A 27,885-nucleotide genomic window follows, 5' to 3' on the forward strand; every position below is an offset into this window, starting at 1 on the left:
CAAGAAATTTGTCAGTTTCACTTGTTATCAAATTTGTGAGCATGGAGCTGTCCATTATTATCCCTTTAATGTCCAAAAGTTCAGTATTGATTGCAGGAATCTGTCCTGCAGACCCCAGCTCGCACCACGGATGAATAACATACCAAGACACCAATATTTAGTGAAAGAGCAGCTAGGGGTCCAAGCCGCTCACAGACACTAAGAAAGGTGCTGTGAAGAGTCAGCAGCCACGGCCCTGACTAGCTGGCCCTGCAGGCATTTATTTAGCACAGTTTTAATGTCAAAGGCTTTGAGTCAACACACCTGTGGGTAATTAATCTGGTTGCCCTCACCCCGGGGGGCAGCTATCCTGCCCGTGAGTGATCAAAGGTTAGTTTTAGGACCACATGAGTAAACAAGCTCTTTAGATAAACTCCTCTACATTCCTATGTATCTATGCCCTAAGCTATTAAGTGGATTCGGCAGCCTTCAGCCAAACACTTTATGCAAACCTGTAGGCCTTCCAAGAGGGTTTGTGTTTATATCCTATAAATTCATCTTAAAATTTTTCCTGCCAGCCTGACTGAACTCCCACAAGTGATAACCTCTCCTTCATTTTTGATATTAGTAATCTGTGTTTTCTATTTTTCTTGTTTAGCATGGCTAGAGGTTTATCAATTCTATTGATCTTTCCAAAGAACCATTTTTGTTTTCATTGACTTTCTATTGTTTTCTTGTTTTTTATTTCATTTATTTCTGCTCTGATTTTTGATTATTTCTTTTCTTCTGCTTGCTTTAGGCTTAAATATATCTTCTTTAGTGTCCTAAGGTGGAATATTGCTTATTGATTTTTTCTTTTCTTTCTTTTCTAACTTATGCATTTAATGCTATAACTTTCCCTTTAAACACTGCTTTTGTTGCATCCCACAAATTTTGATGTTATATTTTTATTTTCACTTAGTTAAAAACATTTTGTAAGTTCTTTTGAAATTTCTTTTTTGGCCCTCGTGTTATTTAGAACTGTGTTGTTTGGTTTCCAAATAATTTGGGATTTTTCAACTATCTTTTTGTTATTGATTTCAAGTATCATTCCACTGTGGTCTGTGAAGACACTGTATGCTTTCTATTCTTTTAAATTGGTTGCCGGATGCAGTGGTGCACCCCTATAATCCTAGCACTTTGGGAAGCTGAGGCAGGTGGATCATGAGGTCAGGAGTTCAAGAACAGCCTGACCAACATGATGAAACCCTGTCTCTACTAAAAATACAAAAATTAGCCAGGCGTGGTGGCATACATCTGTAATCCCAGCTACTCACGAGGCTGAGGCAGGAAAATCGCTTGAACCGGGAGGTAGAGGTTGCAGTGAGCCAAGATCTCACCACTGCACTCCAGCCTGGGTGACAGAGAGGGACTGTGTCTCAAAAAAAAAAAAAAAATTGGTTAAGCTGTGTTTTATGGCTCAGAATGTGTTGTATCTTACTGACTTGTTACATATGAATTTGAGAAAATGGTTTATTCTGCCATTGTTGGATGTAGAATTCTATTAATGTCAATTTGATCCAGTTGGTTGATAGTGTTGTTCAGGTCAACAATATCCTTAATGCTTTTCTGCCTGCCTGCTTGATCTATAATTACTGAAAGAGGGTGTTGACATCACCAACTATAATACTGGATTTGTCTATTTCTTCTTTCAGTTCTATCACTCTTTGCCTCACGTATTTTGACGCTGTTGTTAGTTGCACACATATTTAGGATTGTATGTCTTCTTGGAAAGTTGACCAATTGACCTTTTTCATCTATATGTAATGCCTGTCCTTATCTCTGATAATTGTCCTTGTTCTGAAGTCTGCTGTTTCTGAAATTAATACAACTCCAACTTTCTTTTGATTATTGTTAGTGTGATATATCCTTCTCTATCTATGAGTTTTTATATTTAAAGTGGGTTTCTTGGCCAGGCATGGTGGCTCACGCCTGTAATCCCAGCACTTTGGGAGGCCAAGGCAGGCACATCACCTGAGGTCAGGAGTTTGAGACCAGCCTGGCCAACATGGTGAAACCCCATCTCTATTAAAAATACAAAATTAGCCGAGCATGGTGGTGCATGCTTGTAATCGCAGCTACTCAGGATGTTGAGGTGGGAGAATCGCTTGAAACCAAGAGGCGGAGACCATGCCATTGCACTCCAGCCTGGGTGACAAGAGCGAAACTCTGTCTCAAAAAAATAAATAAAGTAGGTTTCTTGCAGACAACATATAGTTGAGTCTTGTTTTTATCCACTTTCATGGTCTTTGTCTTTTAATTGGTGTATTTTGATCATTCACATGTAAGTGATTATAATATAGATTACTACCTACATGTTTATAACTGATTTCTATTTATTGCATTTGTTCTTGTCCCCTCCCCTTTTTCTGGCTTCTCTGGTTTAACTGAAAGTTTTATATTTTATCCTTTTACCTCTTCTTTTTTGTCTTTTTTTTTTTTTTTTTTTTTTGAGACAGGGTCTGGCTTCTGTCACCCAGGCTGGAGTGCAGTGGCATGCTCTTGGCTCACTGCAACCTCCACATCTTGGGCTCAAGCCATCCTCCTATCTCAGCCTCCTGAGTAGCTGGGACTACAGGTGCATGCCACAATGCCCAACTAATATGTGTGTATGTGTGTGTGGGTGTGTGTGTATGTGTGTGTGTGTGTGTGTGTATATTTATATATATATATAGCCCCATTCTTCTCAGCTTCATGGAGTCTTGGCATTCCTGTGACACAGTTCAAACGGGGTCTCTCTCCCCACCTTCCCCATATATACATATATATATATATATATATATAATTATTTTTTTTTTTTAAAGACAGGGTTTTGCCATGTTGCCCAGGCTGGTCTCAAACTCCTGAGCTCAAGCAATCTGCCCACCTTGGCCTCCCAAAGTGCTGGGATTACAGGTGTGAACCACGGCACCTGGCCTTATCTCCTCTCTTGGTGTATCAATTATATTTATTTTTTCAATTCTAGTGGTCATGCTAGAGTTTCCAATATATTTTCAACTAAGTCCACCCTCAAATAACACTATACCATTTAGTTTGTACTCTAGGTATTTTATAACAGAGAACAAAGTATTACCATTTCCTTCCCTTCTTTGCTTATGACATTACTGTCATTTGTTTCACTTATCTGTATGCTATAATTGCCCAATACATTATTTTTATTATGATTTTAACTAAGTTACCCTTTAGATTAAGAATTTAAAATCAAGATTTTATTTTATCTTGATTTATTTCCTCTCCAGTGCTCTTCCTTTCTTTATGTGGGTCCAAGTTTCTGACCTATATCATTTTTTCTTCTCCCTAAAGAACTTCTTTTAACATTTCTTGCATGGCAGGTCTGCTGGCAATGAATTTCCTCTACTTTTGTTTGTCTGATTAAGCTGCAGAATAACAATATTAATAATATCACTACCAAAATAATTCCTGAAAACAGTTTACAGTCTTTCCATAGGCTTTCTTCTTTCTCCTTTCATTTAAAATGGTTTTAAATAGTTGTTCATTGCCTGAACACTATAGGCAATACATTACATACTTTACATCCTCCCTTTAATCATCATGTACTTTGTTGGGTTTTTGTTTTTTTTGAGACAGAGTCTCACTCTGTCGCCCAGGCTGGAGTGCAATGGTGCGATCTTGGCTCACTGCAACCTCTGCCTCCAGGCTCAAGCAATTCTCCTGCCTCAGCCTCCCAAGTAGCTGGGACTACAGGCCATGAGCCAACATGCCTGGCTAATTTTTGTATTTTTAGTAGAGACGAGGTTTCGTCATGTTGGCCAGGCTGGTCTCGAACTCCTGGCCTCGTGATCCGCCCACCTCAGCCTCCCAAAATGCTGTGATTACAGGCGTGAGTCATTGCACCTGGCCATCGTGTAATTTTAAATGTACAAATAACGAAATACTAACTACTTACTCTCAGTCCTTATGTTAATGTCCTTCTAAACCTGCTGGTTGTCTGAAGGTTATTCTCCAGTATATTCCTCAGGAAGAGCTCATGGGAACAATATTCCCTGAATTCTTATGTATTAGAAACAGTTTGCCCACATCCCTTATTCTTGAAATGAATAAAGGAAGTTATATTGTATATAAATCCTTGGTTCACATTTTCTTTCCTTAAGCATCTTAAATATACTGCTGCAATTTCTTCTGGCATAAAAAGGCCTTGCTACTGGAAAGTCTGAAAATAATCTAATGTTTTCCCCTTAAAAGTCACTTGTTCTTTCTCCCTAGATGTCCAAACAATGTTTTTTTTTTCTTTGAATCCCAGTAATTTTCTAGAATGTATATTCATGTTGGTCATTCTGGGTCAATATTCAGTTTGCCCTTTCAATCAATATGTAGTATTAAATATGTGTTTTTATTTAAGGAAAGATATTTTCAAATTATAGTGGGATTTTTTGTTTTTGTTTTTGTTTTTTTGAGACAGAGCCTCACTCTGTCGCCCAGGCTATAATTCAGTGGTGCAATCTTGGCTCACAGCAACCTCTGCCTCCCGGGTTCAAGCGATTCTCTCACCTCAGCCTCCCAAGTAGCTGGGACTATAGGCATGTGCCACCATGTCCAACTAATCCTTTTATCTTTTGTAGAGATGAGGTCTCACTATGTTGCCCAGACTGGTCTCGAACTCCTGGCCTCAAGTGATCCTCCCACCTTGGCCTCTCAAAATGCTGGGATTACAGGTGTAGGCCACCACACCTGGCCAATATTATTATTTCTTATGGTTCATATTTCTTAGTATCTTCATAACATTCAAGGTTCATATTTCTTTATGGTTTTGGTTTTTGTCCTTAGGATATATTCCAAAAGGGATAGACAGCCAAAATGTTACATTTTAAGTGACTTGAAGTAATTATTTTTCTGTGAATGGTTATGCCGTTAGGTCCCTTTGCTTCAGTTTGCTTTCAGCTTTTACAGATGGCTTTTTAGAATTATTTTTTCTTTAATTTTGGCTCTTAATTATTTAAAACTTTACATGATTCCTAAGTCAAAACTATTTTTAAACGTTATATTCAGAGTTCTACTTCCATCCCTATTTCTACCACCTTATTCCTTCCCTCTCCATATAGGTAAACCTTTTTGAAAACGATTGTTTTAGTTTATCCTTCCATTGCACTCAGAGTTGCAGATGGGACACATGCTGTGGGGTGTAGCATAAGCAAGATTTTCCATCTACTGGGGGATGCACCCCTGAGTGCAGGAGGTTCAGCTCACTTGGGTATATTGGGTTGTTGTGATGGGGGTCAGGGGAAGGTGGGGAGAGAGACCCTGTTTGAACTGTGTCACAGGAATGCCAAGACTCCATGAAGCTGAGAAGAATGGGGCTAAAACCAGATCACTAGCCTGGCGCAGTGGCTCACGCCTGTAATCCCAGCACTTTGGGAGGCCGAGGCTGGCAGATCACTTGAGGTCAGGAGTTCGAGACCAGCCTGGCCAACATGGCGAAACCCCGTCTCTCTCTACTAAGAATACGAAAACCAGCCAGGCATGGTGGCACACATCTGTAGTCCCAGCTACTCGGGAGGCTGAGGCGGGAGAATTGCTTGAACCTGGGAGGCGGAGTTTACAGTGAGCCGAGATCACGCCACAGTACTCCAGCCTGTGTCACCCACTGCACTCCAGCCTGGCGACACAGTGAGACTCTGTCTCAAAAACAAAACAAAACACTGAATCTATATTTTATTTATTTTTATTAATTTATTATTATTATTATTATTATTTTGATTCTCCTGTCTCAGCCTCCCAAGTAGCTGAGATTACCTGTCACCACGCCTGGCTAACTTTTGTATTTTTAGTAGAGACAGGGTTTCACTAAGTTGGCCAGGCTGGTCTCGAACTCCTGACCTCAAGTGATTGACCCGCCTTGGCCTCCCAAAGTGCTGAGAATACAGGTATGAGCCACCGCACCCGGCCGACACTGCCCTAACTCTCAAGGTGCATCCTTACTCGGATAGTATGACAGTGTGGGAAGCAGCATGGGACAATGTAAAAAGGAGGCATGTTTCTGGCTTCTGCCACTTACTAGCTGTGTGTCTTTGCACAAGTTTCTTAACCTCTCTGGGCCTGTTTCCTTATCTGAAAAATAAGAATGATAGTATTCCCTTCACAGGGCCAAATGGAACACTACATAACGGAACTCAATAAATAATAGCTACTGCGGCCGGGCGCGGTGGCTCACATCTGTAATCCCAGCACTTCGGGATGCCGAGGCAGGTGGATCACAAGGTCAAGAGATGGAGACCATCCTGGCCAACATGGTGAAACCCTATCTCTACTAAAGATGCAAAAATTAGCTGGGCATGGTAGCACATGCCTGTAGTCCCAGCTACTCGAGAGGCTGAGGCAGGAGAATGGCTTGAACCCCGGAGGCAGAGGTTTCAATGAGCCAAGATTGCACCACTGCACTGCAGCCTGGCGACAGAGTGAGACTTCATCTCAAAAAAAAAAAAAAAAATCTATCTATCTACTGTTATTCTTACCTGGTCATTTCCTTTTTGTTTCACAGGAAATTTGCAAGAATCCCCGATTTATCATTGATGGAGCCAACAGAACTGACATCTGTCAAGGAGAGCTAGGTAGGAAAGTGCCTCAGGTCAGATCCTGCCAGATGATCAAGGGGTGATTAGAAGGTGTGATCCCTTTCCAGGAGGTAGAGGGACAATCTGTGCTGGCTTCTAGTAACTTTTTGGAAGATTTTTTATAACAGTTGCTTTATGGTCGTTTATCTACATGCTGGCGATTGCTTCATTTCCTCCTACATGCCTCTTTAGCACTCTGCCATGCATCACACGGGGTATCTGTATCCTGTGGCCTCCTCTCCAGCATCTCAAGGACACTTACATACCCCACTCAGCCTGACAAAAGCCCTGCTTTTCACTGTATCGTCTTTCTTGGAAGACAGCTCTGTGACTGTGCACCAAGCCTGCCCCTTGGGCATGGAGACTCTAGATACATACACAAAAGGCATCGCCAAGGAAAGCACTTGTAACTGGAACCCTTGTTTAAATTGCGCCAGCATAGCTCCATCTTAAAAGAGTCTTTCCACAAAGATGGCATCCGCCATGTGGATGAGCATCCAATTTTCTCTTTGATTGGTTAGCTAGACTGCTCCATCTGATCTTCCTCTCTCTCGACCTCTTGTTCAGAAAGTATTGTCTTTGGTGTGGACTATGAGCAAGCTCTGTGAAGTAAAATTGGAGAGAATATCAACAGAAACAATTTAAATTTGAGGAAAAGGGGCACCTAAGACCAAAGGACTTTGGCTTATTTCGTTCCAGAAGGGGAGGCTGAGAATAAATCAGATGAATATCTGGGTTCCTGCACCTGGGGGAAGGCTTCCTGCAGAGCCCTGGACATAATAACCTGGGACCTTCAAACCAATAACCTCTTTCCAAGGAAAGATTGGCTGCTTCCAAGGAGGGTAGGGGAGAGTGGCTGCAGGCAGCTCTCAGTCTCCCCTGCACACTCTCAGTTGCCCCATCCTCCTTAGAAGGCAGCTCTGTGACCAGGTACACCCCCTATTATACACACACACACACACGCACACAGAGAGAGAGAGAGACAGAGAGAGAGAGAGCAAAGTGTTACCTCCAACTACATACAGTACTCTGTCAGAAAAGAAGTCCAGAGAATAAGAAAATGTCCCGATCTCATTCCGTTGCCAGCAATGCCTTACTGCCCACTATAGATGGGTTCCAGGGCACCTGCCTACCTGGCCTTCCTTCCAATACAAATCATCTTGGTGGATGGTTCTCTGATGCTCAGTCATCGCTGAAGTCAGAAGAGGAATTGGACTCAACATTGCAAAGGCATGGGGCAGGGCAGATTTCCTACAGGTGTTAGGAAGAACAACCCAGTTATGATCACCTACTGCTCTGTCTCCATTGATGCCTAAAAAGGAAGTGAGTTTATACTGCAGTTGGAGGAACTGCCTGCAGCCTTGAGGAAAATGTCTAGTCACAAGGGAGTAAGTTACCTGTTGATCATATTGTCAAGGAATTCCTGTCCAATTCTCCTTCCCTGGGTTGACACCTCTGTAAGATCAGATCTGGAAGTAGGACAGTGGGCACCAAGGGAGTCCCCGTTCAGGGAAGTGGAGTGGCTGGCTGGGATTGGGGCTTTTTCTTCCCAGGAGGAGCAGGACTGCTCACGATCTGTGCCCTGTGTCTGCCTGCAGGGGACTGCTGGTTTCTCGCAGCCATTGCCTGCCTGACCCTGAACCAGCACCTTCTTTTCCGAGTCATACCCCATGATCAAAGTTTCATCGAAAACTACGCAGGGATCTTCCACTTCCAGGTGAGGTAATGAGAGTGTAGTTAAGAGGGCCAACTGCAGGCTACCCACCGCTGGTCTCCTGGCCTTGACTTCCCAGAAGCTGAAGGAAACTTTCCACCCATCTACCCGCAGTGGCAACAGTTGGCATGGACCCCCTTAAGGCTTCAAGCCTGGGAGGAAGCAGTTGCTTATCTCTGGCTCCCTAATCCCTCCCCCACCACCTTCCACTATGTCCCAGAAAGGCAGGAAGACATCCTGTTTACTGTGGGTCTATTTTTGTCTTTGCAGCTGTCTGGCTGCTGTTATTGCCTGCAGCCCTTCTCAAGTAGGTCCCTAAGATATTAGCACTGGGACACCAAAGAACCCTTCAGGTTGTACAGGAACCCCTGTCCAGGGCTCCTGTGTACTTCTTCCTCTCTAAGGCATGGCGGTACCAAGGCTATCACTCCTCTCTTCCAAGCCCTGGAAGAAGAGTCTGCTTAACCTGGGGATCAGGCTTCTTGTTTGCCCTAGAACTGAATCTGATGGTTCTAGAATCCATCCAGCTACTGGAAATTTTCTGGGTCCCAGTCACCTTGGCATAGAGATGGTGCTAGAGCAGAACCAAACTGAATTCTACCTGTGAGGGTCTCATAGGTTCTGGGATGCTGGGGAGTCAGCCTGTCTCCAGCTTCAAAGGCTCCCTCATGTCCCAGGATGACCCACATTATCAGTTCTTGCTCCCCTAGTCTTGCACCTCAGCACGGAAGGCCTCAGAAAAGGTCTGTCTCCAGGCTCAGACTGCCCCTCCTGCTGCCTTGGGAACATGGCATATTTAAAGGGTCTCAGATCTAAAGGGCCTTAAATACAAATATCAGATAGATTTCTGTTCTCATTTCAATGAGGGAGAAAGTGCCATTGAAAAGGAAACTAAACCGCATAAAACTGGCCCTTTTCAGTTCAAACTGATTCATTCAAAAAAGAGCGACATCCAAACTTGAAATGATTGGACAATGTTCCTGCTACAGCTAGAATAGATTCTGGGTCACTTTGTTTCTCCATTTCAATCCTTGTTCTTCAGTTTGGCATCAAGAAATACCTAAATCAGTACAGTGCCTTCACTGCATAGTTCCCAATCCTGCCCACATTGAATCAGCTGGGGGCACCTGAGAGTGCTGACACCCAGGCCCTGCCCCAGAACTGCTGAGCAGGAGAATGAAAATCTTACATCCTAAGACATTCATGGAGCACCTACTCTACCCATTACTGGGCTGGACTCTGTGGAAAGACATGAAGTATATGTAACTCACTTCCAGTCCTCAAAAAGCACCCAGTCCAGTTAGAGCCAGATTCACACACCCCAAACCCAAAATAGGATGAACAGGCACCCAGATGCAGAGTCCAGGAAATGATGCTGCTTTGGGATTCAAGAACCCCCTGAGGAATTTGGAGGAAGGACACATTTCCTAACAGTAATTTGAGTATGTGACTCTGTGCGTGACGCTTCTGTGCAGTTCTGGCGCTATGGAGAGTGGGTGGACGTGGTTATTGATGACTGCCTGCCAACGTACAACAATCAGCTGGTTTTCACCAAGTCCAACCACCGCAATGAGTTCTGGAGCGCTCTGCTGGAGAAGGCTTATGCTAAGTAAGCAACGCTTTAGAATGTGAGGTGGGGCTAGAGGTGAGAAAGTGGGTTGCAAAATCCAGCCAAGGCCTCACTCACAGGAAGAGGCATGTGCCTCTATACATGCATATGTGTGGATGTGCAAGTCCAGCTGTGACCCAAAGTTAGAGATCAGTTCCAGGCAACAACAGCTCTAACTAAAAACATTAAATTTAAGAGTAGAAATGAAGATTTGCATAGAAGACCTTTAGCTTTAGCTTACCATAGCGAGTTCTTTCATTGCGCCTCCATGGTGGCATTGCAAGTCTTGGATCAGAGCATTGTATCTCTGGAGCTCAGATCCCAGGGTCTTGCTTGGCTCAACCTCACGTGCTTATAGCAGATTTATAAAGCCATGTTGTCTCTCAACTTAAAAGCTCCACCCCAGATGCTAATAATGGATTTTTTAAATTTTTTTGAAACAAGGTCTCACTCTGTAATGCAGGCTGGAGTGCAGTGGTGTAGTCACGGCTCACTGCAGCATTGACCTCCTGGGTTCAAGGTGCTCCTCCCACCTCAGCCTCCCAAGTAGCTGGGACTACATGCGGGCATCACCATGCCCAGTTAATTTTTGTATTTTTTTGTAGAGACAGGGTTTTGCCATGTTGCCCAGACTGGTCTCGAACTCTTGGGCTCATATGCAATCTGCCAGCCTTGGCCTCCCGAAGCGCTGGGATTGCCAGTGTGAGCCACCACACTGGCAGCTGCTAATGGCTTTAATGCAGCCCTTCCTCAACGTTCAGGATGTAGTGGAAAGAGCTCTCAGGAAGTGGGGATAGCTGGGTTTCAATCCCTGTGCTTCTGGCTCTCTGTGGTCTTGGGTGGGTCGCTTAGCCTCTTGAGCTCAGTTTCTTCATTATGAAGAAAGGGAATCATTGTTTCCATCCCATGAGCTCATAGGGTTAATGTGGAATTGATGAAAGAACATCACAGCATCCAAGAGGTAAAGTTCTGGTGGCAGTGGTACCTGGGTTTTGTTCCCTGAAACTCTGTGACCCCAAATTGGTCTTCATCCTCTCTCTAAGGCTCCATGGTTCCTACGAAGCTCTGAAAGGTGGGAACACCACAGAGGCCATGGAGGACTTCACGGGAGGGGTGACAGAGTTTTTTGAGATCAGGGATGCTCCTAGTGACATGTACAAGATCATGAAGAAAGCCATCGAGAGAGGCTCCCTCATGGGCTGCTCCATTGATGTAAGTCTGGGGCGTGGGGCACAGGGCGGGGAGCTCCAAGCGTCAGGAAGCCTTTTACCCAATGAAGGGCAGCATAGAGCTTTTGTGTGGGACAGAGCCAATGTTTTGTTTGAGGAAGCAGGAACTGGCTCTCAACTTTGAGGACTGGGAATTTCTCAAGGGAGAACAGTTCTTCAGGATTTTCAATAAAGACACTGGTCAAGGACATTTCAAGCCCCGGAATGTCAGTGGAAATCAGTCCAGAGGCCTGCATCAGTGGAGGCCTCCCTTGCTGGTGCTCCTCAGTCTCAGCACGCTCCCATTAAGCTGGCCACATACTTGGCTGTGGACCTGAGCCCACCATTTCCCTAAGAAAGCCTCCCAGTCACTGGGCTTTCACCACACCCCCCCCGCTTGAGATGTGGGCTTTGTGTTGTTACCTGGGAGAAGCTAAGTCTGCAGCACCTTTCAGTGCAAAGAAATGATATGAACTGAGACAGGAGCCAAGGGTAGGGAGATGGCCGCCCGTGGCCAGGCCTCCTTCGGGGGCATGCCTTCCCTGAGGGCTGCTCAGTATATTGATATGATAATCTTAGTGGTTTCCATTGGGGAGGATGGGGCCCAGGCTGAATTCCTGCCCCTTCCTCTCCCAACATGCCCGATGGACAGCTTGGAAGGTCAGTTAGCACACAACACCATGGATGAAATTTTTTTCTGTATCACTTTTCTCCGTCTTTCCTCCATTTGTGCTCTGTTGATCTCTCCTCTCTCCCTTTGTCTGTCCCATCTCTTCCTCCTCTCTCCTTCCCTTCCACCCTTCCGTGTTTGTTCTCTCCCTCTCCTGCGTTGTTCCCTACATTCTCCATTGGGCCTCAGGATGGCACGAACATGACCTATGGAACCTCTCCTTCTGGTCTGAACATGGGGGAGTTGATTGCACGGATGGTGAGGAATATGGATAACTCGCTGCTCCAGGACTCAGACCTCGACCCCAGAGGCTCAGATGAAAGACCGACCCGGGTGTGTACGCCTCCGATGATCAGGACTGACCATCCCTCCAACACACATGACCCCACCCTATTAGTGTCAGACTCCCCTCAGCAGCCAGGGCCTTACCCACACACCTCCACCTGGCACCTCCCAAGGGTCTGGGTTGAAATAACTTGCTCAGCCAAGGCTCCTGAAGAGGGTGCAAGAACCAGGATTTTGGAGGGAATCTCTGCTGGAGTTTCTGCATATTCCATGGTCCAGACAGTTCCTCTCATAATGAACTATCAGACAGAAATACTTGTAAAGATACTTGATTTATTTTGAAATATTTTTCCTCTTCTAATGTAGTCATTTATTCATTCAATACTTATTTTTGAGCTCCTACTATGTTCCAGGCACTCCTCTAGCAAACAAAGCAAATTCTCTCCTCTTTTTCAATATTTGTGGAAAAAGCAAGGTCTCCCTCTTGTAGAGTTTATATTCTAGTACTTTCATAAGTTGTACCTGCTCACTGGAGAATACTGAGCCATACAGAAAAACACAGAGGAAAATTTCACTTATACTTTTCCCCATGTAAAGATAACCACTCTTAACATCTAGTATATGTCCTTCCAGGATTTTTCTATGCACACACTGAATCTATATTTTTCTTTTTAAAATGTTGTCATATTGTATGTACCTCTTTGCAGCCTGCTTTTTTTGGTTAGTTTGATTTTTTTTTTTTTTTTTTTTTTTTTTTTTTTTGGAAACCAAGTCTTGCTCTATTCCCTAGGCTGGAGCATAGTGGTGCCATCTCGGCTCACTGCAACCTCTGCCTCCAAAGTTAAACTAATTCTCCTGCCTCAGCCTCCCGACATAGCTGGGATAACAGGCACACACCACCACACCTGGCTAATTTTTGTATTTTTAGTAGAGATGGGGTTTCACCATGTTGGCTGGAATGGTCTTGAACTCCTGACCTCAAGTGATCCACCTGCCTCAGCCTCCCAAAGTGCTGGGATTACAGGTGTGAGCCACCGCACCCGGCCTAGTTTGATATTCTTAATGTGCCCAAAGTATTCTCCTGTAACATTTTTTAATAGCTACACAATATTCAAACACACAGATATGTTATAATTTATTTGCCCAATACCCTATTATTGGAAAGTTGAGTTCTTTTTTTTTCTTTGTTTTGTTTTGTTTTGCTACTATTCTAAAATGCTATAACGAACATCCTAATAGATACATTTTTGTATACATCCATGGTGACTTCCATAGGACAGATTCCCAGCAGTAGAATTGCTGGGTTGAATGATATGCTTAGGTAATGACAGAAGAGTCATTTCAAGCAGCTTCCTAGGTTTAGAACTAAGGATTAATGAGTCTCCTGCTCCCTCCCAGTCTATTCAGCATGATCTGGATCATGAGGACTGAGATCTGGAAGACACTGAGATCTGGGAGAGGCTGAGATGCCAAAAGCCCTGGCTCCACCCATACCCCTCACCCTGAAAACGGCTCTAGGAATTCCGCAGCCTTGCAAGGCTCCAGGAAGCTCCTTTTAAAGCTGTTACATTAGGAGGCACATGGAAGCCACAGAGAGCCCATCCAGGGCTCATGGGACTTTAGTGATCCTGCCCTTCTGCCAAGGATCCCCCATGGCTGCAACTTGGAAATTTCTGCAAATGGAAGAGCTACCCCTTAGGCACGGTCATGTCTAAGCAGGGATCTCCTCAGGCCTTCTTAGAATTCTCTCCCTGGGCACTGGGACTCTTGATTTCTTGAATATTATGTTCTAGGTGGGTGTGGAGGAGGTGAGGGGATGTAAAGAAAAAGGCTAGACCTGGCCGGGCGCAGTGGCTCATACCTGTAATCCCAGCACTTTGGGAGGCTGAGGGGGGTGGATCACCTGAGGTCAGGAGTTTGAGACCAGCCTGGCTAACATGGTGAAACCCCGTTTCTACTAAAAATACAAAAAATTAACTGGGCATGGTGGCACATGCCTGTAATCCCAGCTACTCAGGAGGCTGAGGCAGGAGAATCACTAGAACACGGGAGGCGGAGGTTGCAGTGAGCCGAGATCGCACCACTGCACTCCAGCCTGGGCGACAGAGCAAGACTCTGTCTCAAAAAAACAAAAACAAAAAAGAAAGAAAAAAAGAAAAAGCTAGACTTATATGTATCACTTAACCCCTTTTCTCAACCCCTTTCTCTTCCAGGAATAGTCAACCCTGGATGGCTTCAGGGGAAGGGGGATCCTGAAGCCCAGGGCAGCTTCCAACTCTACCCCTTCCTCCTTTGAAGGATACTAAGGGGTCCAGAAAGGAGGGGCAGGGACACTGTTACCCACCCCACATCCCGGCATCCACATTGCTCTCTGATGGTCAGGACAGAGCCTTCTCAGGGAGACCAGCTTGTCTGGAGCTGTGTCTCTTGACACTCTTAAAGGGCCAGTGAAGGTCTGTTCGTGGTCGTGAGGCACACTTTCAGGGAGCAGAGTGGTCTGTGTCTTCACAGAGCCCGGAAAATGAACTAGTATGAACTTTGCCTCCAAGCAGCAGAACTTCTGTTTCCCCGTGCCTAATGGATTCTCTGGTTACTGCTCTACAGACAATCATTCCATTTCAGTATGAGACAAGAATGGCCTGCGGGCTGGTCAGAGGTCACGCCTACTCTGTCACGGGGCTGGATGAGGTGAGCCTGGTGGGGCTTGGTGGGGCAAGGGCACTCTCCTGGGTTAAACTCCTGAAGTCAGGACTTAGCTGTTGGGGCCCCTTCCCTGTCTGCAGAGCTTGCCTCCAATCAGGACATTCAGTTCAAGGTCCAAGCCATGCCTGGGAGCAGTGGGGCCTGTGAAACTGGTAGAGGTGGATCCTGCCACAGTTGGTGCATAGTTTATCTTTGCTTTTCGTGCTAAAGATGGCAATTTTTCCAACATTTCCAATGAACAAATTGAACTATCACTTAACTTTGCTTTTACAAAGTTGGTTTCATGTGTTCTTGAGCTTCCTGTTCTCTCATGTTCAGATAGCTACAGTTGTCTCTGGGTAGCCACGGGGACTGGTTCCAGAAGCCCCAACGGTAACAAAATCTGCAGATGCTCAAGTCCCTTCTGTAAAATGGAGTAGTATTTGCATACAACCTATGCACATCCTCCCATATACTTTAAGTCATCTCTGGATTACTTATGATACCTAACACAATGGAAATGCTATGTAAATAGTTATTACACTGCATTGGGTTTTTTTGGTATTATTTTCTATTGTTGTATTATTATTTTTTCTTTTTTTGAATATTTTTGATCCACGATTGGTTATATGCCGAAGCCATGGATACGAGAGGCTGACTGTTCTGTTTTGCTCCTTCTGGGACTTCTGGGCTTTCCTGGGCCATGTCTGAGACAGGAACGTTGTAAGACCTGTTGCACACAGTTGGGCAGGTTGTGCCCTGTACAGAGGGATGGGCTGAGAGGGGCAGTTGCCTGCATCAGCCCATTGCAGCAGACTGGAGGAAGTCTGCTTGTTTGTAGTTCCTCAGTCAGCAGGGGCCTTTTGTCTTTCTTTCTTTCTTTTTTTTTTTTGAGACGGAGTCTCACTCTGTCGCCCAGGCTGGAGTGCAGTGGCACAGTCTCGGCTCACTGCAATGTCCGCCTCCTGGATTCAAGTGATTCTCCTGCTTCAGCCTCCTGAGTAGCTGGGATTACAGGCGCGTGCCACCGTGCCCAGCTAATTTTTGTATTTTTAGTAGAGATGGGGGTTTCTCCATGTTGATCAGGCTGGTCTCGAACTCCTGACCTCGTGATCCGCCCGCCTCGGCCTCCCAAAGTGCTGGGATTACAGGCGTGAGCTACCACACCTGGCCAGCAGGGGCCTTTTTTCTAATCTATATGAAGACACCTAATTTATATGTGTTAGCAGGGCCCTACTGTTTATGCCCCACCTCCTCCCCCGAAGCTCATAACGGCAGGATGTTCTGAGAAAATTGCCTCTTAGAAGATAGAGAGGAGATGGCCAAGCCCTAAGTTAGGCAGACTCAGGAGGAAAGGTCTGACCCACCCCCTGCCATTCCCCAGCACGCTTCTGATTAATCCCCTTGGCCAGAGCCAGGCAGAACACCCTCGTGTAAGGGATTTGCCCCCTAGCCCTGTCCCAGCCCTCAGCAAGACAGAAGATTCCCTTTCCAGACAGGCTGCAGAGCATGAGAGCTCTTTCTCTGTGCTTAAGGTCCTGTTCAAAGGTGAGAAAGTGAAGCTGGTGCGGCTGCGGAATCCCTGGGGCCAGGTGGAGTGGAACGGTTCTTGGAGTGATAGGTAGGTGAGGGGACCCCACGGGATTGGCGGTGGTAGGGAACAGGGCCCGGGACAAGGCTGTGTTGGGAACTGAGCCCTGAGAGTATTGAAGATGCTTGGTATAAAATCACCCTCAAAACCAGTGATCCGCAGAGAAGAGGGGCACGGGTTTTGGCTCCAGGGAAGGGCCAGGAGTGGAAGCAGGGTGCTGGGGACCCAGAGAGGTTGCTGACAACCATTGGCTGGAAAGGAAAGATTCCAGAAAGCATGGGGAAGGTCCAGGCAGGAAAAGCGTATGAATGCAGGGGTCTGGGCTAGACAAGTGACTTCCCTTCTTGGAGTCTTGTGTTGCCTTTCCTGTGAAATAGGAACAGTATTATTAGCGCTTACCTTGTGGGCTGATACGAGGAGTAAATGGGACTGTTTTTGGCAAGTGCTGAGCCATTGCTAAGATTCCCTTACCCGTGCTGTCCCTGTATAAAGGCACAAGGGCCCTTTGAAAGAATTTTACTGCTTATCACTGAAAGGAATAGACTGGGGACAACAAAAATAACAAACATGCGAAGTTATTATGAAGGCTCCAGCACATTTGCAAAACCTCCATGGTCCCACTGGTTCCTGATTACCTCCACTGAATGAGACGCAATTCATTACTGAAAGAGCCATAAGCTCCTCTTATTTCGAGAGGGGAATGGCAGAACTCAGTAGAGGAGAAGGACCGCACCCAGGCAGCCTGGGCCCCTCGGCTGCTGTACTTATGTACTGCTGGGTACTTCTTAGCCCAGCATGTAATTACTGGTTCGTTCAGTCATTCATTTAGCAAATGTTTCTTGGGCACCTACTACATAGGAGGCACAGGTCAAGGCACTGGGGATATTCTGTGAACCCACAGCCTCCCTTGATACACTGTGATTAGGGGCTGATCCTCATGTCCTGACTGCCTCCTGCAGACATTCACATGCCTTCCTTCACCTATGCACGCTACACCTATCCTTACTTCCTCAGTGCTGACTTCTGCCAGGCCCTAGGCTACCCGCCTGGGGATGTAGAAATGTAGAAATGAACACAGACACATGGGCCCTGTGCCTGTGGGTTTAAGGTCCGGGGAATGACAGGCAAGCACACACTAATAATTGAGATCAGTGCCACAGTAAGGATCACAAAGAGGGGGCCTTTGCACCTAGTTTGGGTGGGAGGGGAGGCGTAGAGAAAGGTTACCTGGAGGGAGTGACATTGGAACTGTGCTCTGTGCTCTGGGAAGGCCCTCAGTGACTCCTCAGTTGTCTACTTCACTGGCCCAAGTCACCTGCAGGGACCCTTGCTGTGTTCTCCAGCCTCAGAGCTTTGTGTGCGGCCCTGCCCTGCTTACCATGATGCTGCCATCACAGGGGCTGGAGACAAGTGGACCCAATGCTGTTCACTAAAGGAGATTCCCTCTGCTGCATCCCTCCTCCTGGTCTCAGGAATCTCCATGTCCCCTGCAGTGCTCTCTGACTGACTCCAAGTGCTTCCTCAACCCTTTACCTTTCCAGGGAGCACCCAGTTTAGTTGAATTCTCCTCAGTGAGCCTGAAACACACGTGCACTTTATTGCCCCCATAGTGAGGAGAGAGAGAGAATGTGAAAACTGCCCAGCCTTTAGAAACACAATGCTGGGTTGTTTCCGGCACAGGAAAGGAGATGTTTACAGACTTGGCCTTTTTCCTTAGTAAATCAGAGTTTCTTACTATATGACAGACACTATGCTAACAGCTTTGCATGCATTATTGCATCTGCCCATCCCAGCCCTGTGAACAGGTGACATAATCATTTTCCTTTTGCAATTGAGGAAGCAGAGTCTGACAGAGGTTAAGTGACCTGCCCAATGTTGCACAGCTAGCAGTTATTAAACGGAACTCCCAGTTCGTCTATGTCCAGAACCCAATTTTTTTTTTTTTTTTTTTTTTTTTTGAGACGGAGTCTCGCTCTGCCACCCAGGCTGGAGTGCAATGGCGCAATCTCGGCTCACTGCAACCTCCGCCTCCTGGGTTTAAGCGATTCTTCTGCCTCAGCCTCCTGAGTAGCTGAGACTATAGGTGCCCGCCACCACGCCCAGCTAATTTTTGTATTTTTAATAGGACGGGGTTTCACCATATTGGCCAGGCTGGTCTCGAACTCCTGACCTTGTGATCCGCCCACCTCAGCCTCCCAAAGTGCTGGGATTACAGGTGTGAGCCATTGCGACTGGCCCAGAATTCAATTCTTAACCTTTAAAGTATGATGAGGAGAAGGATCAAGCCCTCACCAGCCCATTTAAGGAGTTCAGGCTCAGTCTTGAGGATGTGAGAAGTCATTGCTATTGGGTTTCACACTGAGGGTAACAGATGAAGTCAGCATTTTGGTGGTTCACAGCGGCTGCAACTCTTTGTATTTCTCTGATACCTCCTGTCTCAACCTACATCAGGCCTTCCCTTCTTCCTCCTTCCTTAATTCCTCCATTTTCCTACCAGATGGAAGGACTGGAGCTTTGTGGATAAAGATGAGAAGGCCCGTCTGCAGCACCAGGTCACTGAGGATGGAGAGTTCTGGTGAGTCCAGAACCCAGGAAGACCCAGAAGGGGGTGGGGAAGAGAGGGGAAATCTCAGACCTCAGTCCCCAGCTGAGGTTATCAGATTCCAGCCCTTGGGAGATCTGGGCTGTGTTCTCCTCCAGCCCAAGGCCCAGCAAGGATGAGGTTCTGAGAGGAGCCTTCCAGGCCACAGGGACAACTGAGCCCAGGACCAGGCCAACATGACATGGCTCTTGCCTCCTGTGTGCCCCTCCGCCACACAATCTATTCCAGCCACAGGCACCCTGGCCTTAGCACAATTCTTTTCTGAGCCTAGGAAGCTCCATTTACCCTGATCTTCCAACGTCAACCTCACCCTCTCTCAGGTTGTTTCTATTCAGGCTTCAAGTCTCAGCTTAAGGAGAATTTTCAAGTCTCAGCTTAAGGAGAGCCCCCTAAGTTCCCCAAGGACTGGGATTAATTTATGATGCTCATCACCCTTAAAATCGTTTGCTTAAGCTGGGCGCGGTGGCTCACGCCTGTAATCCCAGCACTTTGGAAGGCCGAGGCGAACGGATCACGAGGTCAGGAGATCGAGACCATCCTGGCTAACACGGTGAAACCCCGTCTCTACTAAAAATACAAAAAAATTAGCCGGGCGTGGCGGCATGCACCTGTAGTCCTAGCTGCTGGGGAGGCTGAGGCAGGAGAAGCACTTGAACCCGGGAGGCAGAGGTTACAGTGAGCCCAGATTGTGCCACTGCACTCCAGCCTGGGCGACAGAGAGAGACTCTGTCTTGCTGAAAAAAAAAATGTTGTCTTAGTATAATGTCAAGGGAAAGGTTTTTTGTGTTTTTATTACTTTATTTTTTTATTTATTTAAAAACTATAATAGAGACGGGCCTCACTATATTGCTCGGGCTAGTCTCAAACTCCTGGGCTCAAGCGGTCCTCCCACCTTGGCGTCCCAAAATGCTGGGATGTGGGCCTGGGCAACATATGGGACCCCAACTCTACAAAAAATTTTAAAATTAGCCAGGTGTGGTGGCGTGTGCCTGTAGTCCCAGCTACTTGGGAGGCTGAAGCAGGGGGTCACTTGAGCCCAGGAGGTTAAGGCTGCAGTGAACTATGATTGTACCACGGCAGTCCATCCTGGGCAACAGAGCAAGACACTGTCTTAAAAAAAAAGTGCTGGGATTACAGATGTAAGCCACCACACATGGCCTTCTATTTTTTAGGGATATATCATAGCTATATATATTTTGGGGTACATATGATATTTTGATACACATGTGTAATGATCAAATTAGGGTAATTGAGATACCATCATCCCAAATATGTATCTTTTCTTTGTGTTGGGAACATTACAATTCTTTTCCTCTAGTTATTTTGAGAGATACTATAGGCTGGGCGTGGTGGCTCATACCTGTAATCCCAGCACCTTGGGAGGCTGAGGCGGGCAGATCACTTGAGGTCAGGAGTTCAAGACCAGCCTGGTCAACATGGTGAAACCCCATCTCTACAAAAATACAAAAATTAGCCAGGTGTGGTGGTGTGCACCTGTAATCCCAGCTGCTCAGGTGGCTGAGGCAGGAGAATCCCTTGACCTCAGGAGGTGAAGGTTGCAGTGAGCCAAGATCATGCCACTACACTCTAGCCTGGGCAACAGAGCGAGACTCTGTCTCCAAAAAAAAAAATAAAAAAAAAATAAATATATATATACATATACACACACACACATACACACACATACATGTATATATACACACACACATATATATACACACACATATATATGTACACACACACCTGTATATATGTGTATATATATGTGTGTGTGTGTATACACATACACACTATACTATAAATTGTTGTTTAGCTATGTTTGTCTTACTGTGCTATTGAGCATTAGAGCTTTTTTTTTTTTTTGAGACAGAGTCTCACTCTGTCGCCCAGGCTGGCGTGCAATGGCACAATATCGGCTCACTGCAACCTCCGCCTCCTAGGTTCAAGTGATTCTCCTGCCTCAGCCTCCCAAGTAACTAGGATTACAAGTGCCCGCCATAACGCTCAGCTAATTTTTGTATTTTCAGTAGAGATGGGGTTTCACCATGTTGGCCAGGCTGGTCTCGAACTCCCAGCCTCAGGTGATCCACCTGCCTCAGCCTCCCAAAGTGCTGGGATTACAGGCGTGAGCCACAGCGCCCGGGTGAGCACTAGAGCTTATTTCTTCTATCTAACTGTATTTTTGTATCCATTAGCCACCCTCTTTTCATCCTCCCCTCTCCTTCCCTTCCCAGCCTCTGGTAACCACTGTCTGCTCCCTACTTCCATGACATATGCTTTGTTTTAGCTCTCACAATGAGTGAGAGCATGCGACATTTTGTCTTTCTGGGCCTGGCTCATTTTTGAATCATTGTTAGAAAAGATGATGGTTTGGAGTAGATACATCAGAAGTCACAGCGTTTGCCCTAAAAAGGAAAGACAGGCTCCTCTGGGACCCTGACCAAGTTCCTGTGAACTATTTTATTATTGTGCTGTGTTAGTCCTGGGGTCTTCTGTTCCCAGCCCTCCTCACCTGCTCTCATATGGGTCTCTCTCTTCTTCCAACCTCTCAGGATGTCCTATGAGGATTTCATCTACCATTTCACAAAGTTGGAGATCTGCAACCTCACGGCTGATGCTCTGCAGTCTGACAAGCTTCAGACCTGGACAGTGTCTGTGAACGAGGGCCGCTGGGTACGGGGTTGCTCTGCTGGAGGCTGCCGCAACTTCCCAGGTGGGAGATGCTCTTGATGGGGGGGAGGGTCTAAGCCGAACAAGTTCCAGGCAGAAGAAGCCTAACTAGTGCTTATTAAGTCTCTCTGTTCCAGACGTCCACTATCTTATTAAACCTTCCCTGTTTTACTGAGAAGGAAACCACCATGCTGAGAAGTTTGCAATAGGGAGCTGGTAGCGACTTTGAAGCAGGAAACTGTGGGAACAATGCAGATGCTGCTTGACTTACGATGAGGTTATGTCCAGATAAGCCTGTCCATCTTTGAAAATACCCTAAGTCGAAAGTGCATTTAATATGCCTAACCCACCAAACATCATAGCTTAGCCTGGCCTACCTTAAACATGCTCGGAACACTGACCTTAGCCTAAAGTTGGGCAAAATCATCTAACACAAAGCCTATTTTACAATAAAGTGTTGAATATCTCATGTAACTTACGTAATACTGTACTAAAAGTGAAAAACAGAATGGTTGTACGGGCACTCGAAATCCAGTTTCTACTGAATGTGCATCACTTTCACGTTGTAAAGTTAAAAAATTGTAGCCGAACCATCCTAAGTCAGGGACTGTGAGTACTGTGTCAGTAACAGTAAGGGCAGTATTGGAGAACCAAGTTAGCAGCTGCTGCAATAGTTCAAGTCAGAGATGAGGAAAACCTAGACCAAGTCAGTAGCAGCAGAGATGGAGGGGAGAGAGCAGATTTAGGGAGAGCATATATTGGGTGATGTAGGGAAGGAAGAAGAATGATGTCAAGATTCCCAGTTGGGGACCTGACAACATTGCAACATAAGACACACAAGAAGATCGAGTGGGTGGCTCATGCCTATAATCCCAGCACTTTGGGAGGCAGAGCCAGGAGGATCACTTGAGCCCAGGAGTTCAAGACCAGCATAGGCAACATAGTGAGACCTCATCTTTACAAAAAATGAAAAAATTAAGTGGGAGGATTGCTTGAGCTCGGGAGGTTGAGGCTACAATGAACCATGATCATGCCACTGCACTCCTGCCTGGGTGACAGAGTGAGACCCTGCCTCAAAAAAAATAAAAAAAGACACACAAGAGAAAAATATCAGCATGTTGTTTGTTTTTGGTGGAGTTGATTGTGGGGTTATAGGGAAAGGAATTTAGCTTGGGACATGGCAAGTTTGAGGTTCCTGTAGAGTATCCCAGTGAAGATTTGTAATAGAGTATTGGATGCACATATTAGATGGCACTTGGTGATATGATAAGAACTCAAAAAATGTTTGAGGAATAAAGGAAAGAAGAGGCCAGGCGTGGTGGCTCATGCCTGTAATCCCAGCACTTTGGGAGGCTGAGGCAGGCGGATCACTTGTGGTCAGGAGTTAAAGACCAGCTTGGCTAACATGGTGAAAATCCATCTCTACTAAAAAATACAAAAATTAACCGGGGATGGTGGTGGGTGCCTGTAATCCCAGCTACTTGGGAGGCTCAGTCAGAAGAATCGCTTGAACCCAGGAGGCGGAGGCTGCAGTGAGCCGAGATCGTGCCACTGCACTCTAGCCTGGGAAACAGAGCCAGACTCCGTCTCAAAAAAAAAGTGAGAGAGATTGAGGCCGGGATGTATGGCTCAGGCATCATGAGCATGTAGGGGCAGTTAAAAAGCAGAAGAAAGAAAGATTGCCTAGGGAGGCAGGAAGGGTGAGGTGAGAGAAGAAGAGGCCCAGGACCAGATTCTAGTCACCAACAGCGTTTAAGGGGCAGGTAAGGAAAACAAAATCATCAGCAAAGACTGAGAATGAAAGCTCAGAGAGGAAGGAAAAGCCACATATCCAATCAGTACAGCTCCATCTGAATAAAGGTAGCGCCCCCCTCCCCCAAATCATTAGACAAATGCCTGAATCGTGTTTTCTGTTGATATTTCCTAAGCACCTAGATGCAGGGAATAGAAATAAATAAATGGTTCCCTTTGTCTCATCCCCTTCCTGCCCTCTGAGAGGCAGCTCTGAATGTGTGCTTCCTTTCTGGGGGTGTAGATACTTTCTGGACCAACCCTCAGTACCGTCTGAAGCTCCTGGAGGAGGATGATGACCCTGATGACTCGGAGGTGATTTGCAGCTTCCTGGTGGCACTGATGCAGAAGAACCGGCGGAAAGACCGGAAGCTAGGGGCCAGTCTCTTCACCATTGGCTTTGCCATCTACGAGGTGTGCAGTCCTGATTGGCTCCAGCCCAGGAAACATACTTTCCCAGCAAGGATGCTTCCAGGGGCTTCTAGAGGGGTCCTCTGGCTTCCTCAATACCCAGTGACCCACAGAGTTCCTGGTGTCAGGCCCACTTGTGTTTGTAACAAGCAAAAAATACCAGGGGGGGCACTGGAGAGGCAGTGGAGCGGGCCTGGCAGGACAGGTGCCTGGGGGTCAGGCTTCCGCATGTGGGCTGCAGTTGCTGGCATTCCCTTCCGCAGGCTCCTCATCCTCATTCAGATCTGAAGCATCTTCCTTTCTGTTTCTCCTCAAGGTTCCCAAAGAGGTATAGCAGCAGCAGCGGCCAGCAGTTGTGTGCAGCACTACCCAGGGGGCCCCAAGTCTGTCTGTGGCTCATCGAGAAGCTTCCTGGTGGGGTTTGTGGGCAGGACTGTGATAGGAGAGGGCCTTGCCTGCGTTATTTCCACTGCAGAACAGGTGCCTCAGGGCATTGCATGACCCGTGACTACCACCCCCAGGATGTGCACTTTCTTCCTCACACCACTCTGCATGTCACACACACGCCTTTGCACACTCACCCTCCTCCACGCTCACAGCCACACACACAGTCACACAGACACGTTCTGAGGGTGGCTACCCGCTTGGGATGGAGGAATCACTTCCCTCAGAACCCAGCCAAGTCCTCTAGGCCTCCTTGGGGGTCCTTCCAGCCTGAGGGGCTTCAGAGCTGAGGAGCAGCTGTTCTGGTAAGTGTCCCTGAGTGTGGGGATGACACACTTGCCCTTCACTCTGAATCACAACAGAAAAGGAAGAGGAAGTGAGGTAGGGAGGCTATTTAAGCCTTGGGAGTCAGAAGTAGGGAGGTTGAGACTGTGACATGGGTGACCAGGGAGTTGGGAAGGGACCCTTGGAGGCGGCTGTGGCAGGACAGGACGTCCCTCCCGAGGGGCTTATGTGCCCTGGGCTCTCCCATCTCTCAGATGCACGGGAACAAGCAGCACCTGCAGAAGGACTTCTTCCTGTACAACGCCTCCAAGGCCAGGAGCAAAACCTACATCAACATGCGGGAGGTGTCCCAGCGCTTCCGCCTGCCTCCCAGCGAGTACGTCATTGTGCCCTCCACCTACGAGCCCCACCAGGAGGGAGAATTCATCCTCCGGGTCTTCTCTGAAAAGAGGAACCTCTCCGAGTGAGTGCTGGCCCAGCTTTCCCACCTGTTTCTAAAAGCTCACATGGCCCACTCCAGAGGTTGAAGGCTTGAGGCAGCTAGACACCTCTCCTCCAGGGGTCCTTCTGCTGCTCCTGAGCCACTGGCCACGTTACCCCCACTCATTCATTCATCCATTCTGCAGATATTTATTGAGCACCTACTATGTTCCAGGCACTCTCCTAGGCACTAGGGATAGAGTAGTGAAGTAAACAGAAAGAAATCCCTGCCTTCATGGAGCTTAATATTCTAACATGAGACAATAATGGATAGGAAAAACATATATAGCATGTTAGATTTGGAGAGGTGATATGGAGCAAAAATAAAGTAGGGAAGAGGGATAGGAGGTGTTGGGGATGCTTGAAATTTTAGGTTAGCATGGCCAGGAAAGCCACATCCTGTCCCTGGCCACCACAGACGAGTTCATAGCCCCCGCCACTCTGATCTCTGTCCTTGGAAGATGCACCAGGTCCATGGGTAGGTGGCTGGGTCATGCCTCTGGGGGCCTCTGAGCAATACCAACAAGAACCTGCGTGCCTGGGCTTGGCTGTTGGGGATGGTGCTGACATGGGGCTGGTTCCTGGGGTTGGGGTGTTCCAGGGGTTCTCTAGAGGCTGGTTCTGGCTTGGCTGCCAGGAAGCCGTGCACCAGAGCAAACCCTCCACGGGCCTCCTGCTTGCTTCTGGTGACACTGAGACCCCACATGTCTCTGTTCCTCACAGGGAAGTTGAAAATACAATCTCCGTGGATCGGCCAGTGGTGAGTGGTTTAGATCTTCTGTGTGAAAAGTCCAGAGGGTCCCCTTCCCTGACCATGCAGGGGACAGATGGTGCAGGGGAGAATGGGCACTGGCAGAGGGAATGGGAGTCTGGGCTGTGCTTAGCAGTCCCTCCATGGCACTGCAAATCCTGCTTGGCATGGCCTTATGCACCGGGGGCCATTGAGGCAGTCAGGGGCTGGGAATTACGGAAGAGGGTGTTGGAAAGGAAAAGCAATTTGAACAATCAGAGGGAGGGAACAACGCCACAGGAAGGGATGACAAGAGCCACAGCGAACACTGGATTCTGAGACTGGATAACATTGGATTTCACACATAGAGAAAAGAAAGTAAGCTGGTGCCGGACCTGGTGTTGACACCTGAATCCTCCACTTACCAGCGGGGTGACCTGGACAATTTCTGTAATCCCTCTCACTCAGTTTCCTACTCGGTAAAATGGGGATAATAATGTGCCTTGCAAGGCTTTTGTGAGGCTTCATCAATGAGGTGATGTATGTGAAGTGTCTGGCACAGCATGGGCACTCACACAGAGGTGCTTTTTCACACTTTACACCTTACAAGGTACTTTTCGCATGTGTCCTCGTGATACTTGCAAGGTTTCCGAGAGGTAGACGGGGTTATAATCCCTGGTGTTCAAGAAAGGAAGCAGAGGCTCAGTGGGGTTGAATGACTTCTCTGAGTTCACAGAGCTCAGTAAGTGGCAGGGTTGGAACTCACATTCAGACTCTCTGACTCCAGACTTAGGTTTTTCCGCACCTCCACGCTGAGGCCAGCCCCAGGCAGTGAGAAGCCCAAAGTCCGAAGCACAGAGTGCTGTGTGTTGGGCTCTGTGTTGAGGAGTCTTGCAGACTGCCTTGGGGCTTTGGGCTATAGTCAGTTGACAGTCCTTTGTGCTCTGTGGGGATGACGTAGGCCAATGGGAGGATAAATGCCCCCCTGAACTGTCTTCTGGGCAGTGACAGTCATGGTCATAATCCTGACCCTGAGCCAGTGCCAGGTCTCCAAGTGCCTTCTGAATGACCACAGGCGATTGGTTTTAGTGGTAGGTGTGTGGGCATCTGTTCTGGTCATCTGGATGCTGGTCATCGGTGTGCAGTATTGATCAGGACCTGCAAACTCAAAAGCTTATGGGAGCTGGCACGTCACCTGAGTAGAGCAGGCAGGTGCAGGGGTTTTGATGTCCCTGCACTGACACAGTTGTCTGCAGTTCTCAACTGACATTTGGCTCCAGTGTCGAGGGTCAACAGGAATGTTGGGGCCTGGGGCAATCTGGAAGACGCAGGGAGCAGGGCCCTTGGCTCAGCTGATAGTTGCCGCAGGGATTACAGGCCCAGGGCAGCCTGCCAGAGCTGGGGCTTTTACCAAAGAAAATCTCCCTATGTTAAATGCTTGCTCAAAGATTTTTAAAAAATATTCTATAAGTCAAAATCCATTGTCAGGTCAGTTTGAGTGAGCCACGTTTTTGGTGTTTTAGTAACCAATTTCATTTTATTATTATTTATTTATTTATCTATTTATTTTTGAGACGGAGTTTCGCTCTTGTCACCCAGGCTGGAGTGCAATGGCATGATCTCGGCTCACTGCAACCTCCGCCTCCCGGGTTCAAGCGATTCTCCTGCCTCAGCCTCCTGAGTAGCTGAGATTACACGTGCCCACCACCACGCCTGGATAATTTTTGTATTTTTTAGTCGAGGTGGGGTTTCACCATGTTGGCCAGGCTAGTCCTGAACTACTGACCTCAGATAATCCACCCACCTCGGCCTCCCAAAGTGCTGGGATTGCTTGCAGGCATGAGCCAGCACGCCCGGCCACCAATTTCATTTTTTAAAAAAGGAAGAAAGAAAACCTTAGCCAGATCTTTTTCCTTGCCATATGCAGTAAGAGTAGATTATAAAAACAAAGTCAGAGCAGTCACTGGTGTCTGGGCATGGAGGAGAAAGAAGAATTATCTTCTCCCTTCACCCTCCATGCCCCTTTTTGGCTCCATGTGATTCAGATTTCTGGACCCTGGAGCCCCACCCCAAGCTAAAGACCAGGATACAGGGAAGCCAAAAGCCACTGGCAGTTCTGAGAACTT

The 27,885-nt window shown here is 47.0% G+C and overlaps 1 protein-coding gene across 6 annotated transcripts in view; it reads left to right on the forward strand.

Moving 5' to 3' along the window:
- The window catches only part of CAPN3 (calpain 3), a 57,827-nt gene that overhangs the window by 23,456 nt on the left and 6,486 nt on the right, over positions 1-27,885 (forward strand). For 4 of the 6 annotated variants that reach the window (XM_063652143.1, XM_054452087.2, XM_054452088.2 and 1 more), the window contains exons 2-14: positions 6,515-6,584; positions 8,186-8,304; positions 9,777-9,910; positions 10,954-11,122; positions 11,978-12,121; positions 14,678-14,761; positions 16,291-16,376; positions 18,844-18,921; positions 21,501-21,661; positions 23,654-23,823; positions 24,137-24,148; positions 24,804-25,012; positions 25,753-25,789. In XM_063652143.1, coding sequence (XP_063508213.1) covers positions 6,515-6,584; positions 8,186-8,304; positions 9,777-9,910; positions 10,954-11,122; positions 11,978-12,121; positions 14,678-14,761; positions 16,291-16,376; positions 18,844-18,921; positions 21,501-21,661; positions 23,654-23,823; positions 24,137-24,148; positions 24,804-25,012; positions 25,753-25,789 — 1,473 coding nt within the window. The other 2 variants (XM_054452090.2, XM_063652144.1) reach the window with 2 other exon arrangements.

Source organism: Pongo pygmaeus, chromosome 16 (genome assembly GCF_028885625.2).
Source record: "Pongo pygmaeus isolate AG05252 chromosome 16, NHGRI_mPonPyg2-v2.0_pri, whole genome shotgun sequence".
NCBI lineage: Eukaryota > Metazoa > Chordata > Mammalia > Primates > Hominidae > Pongo > Pongo pygmaeus.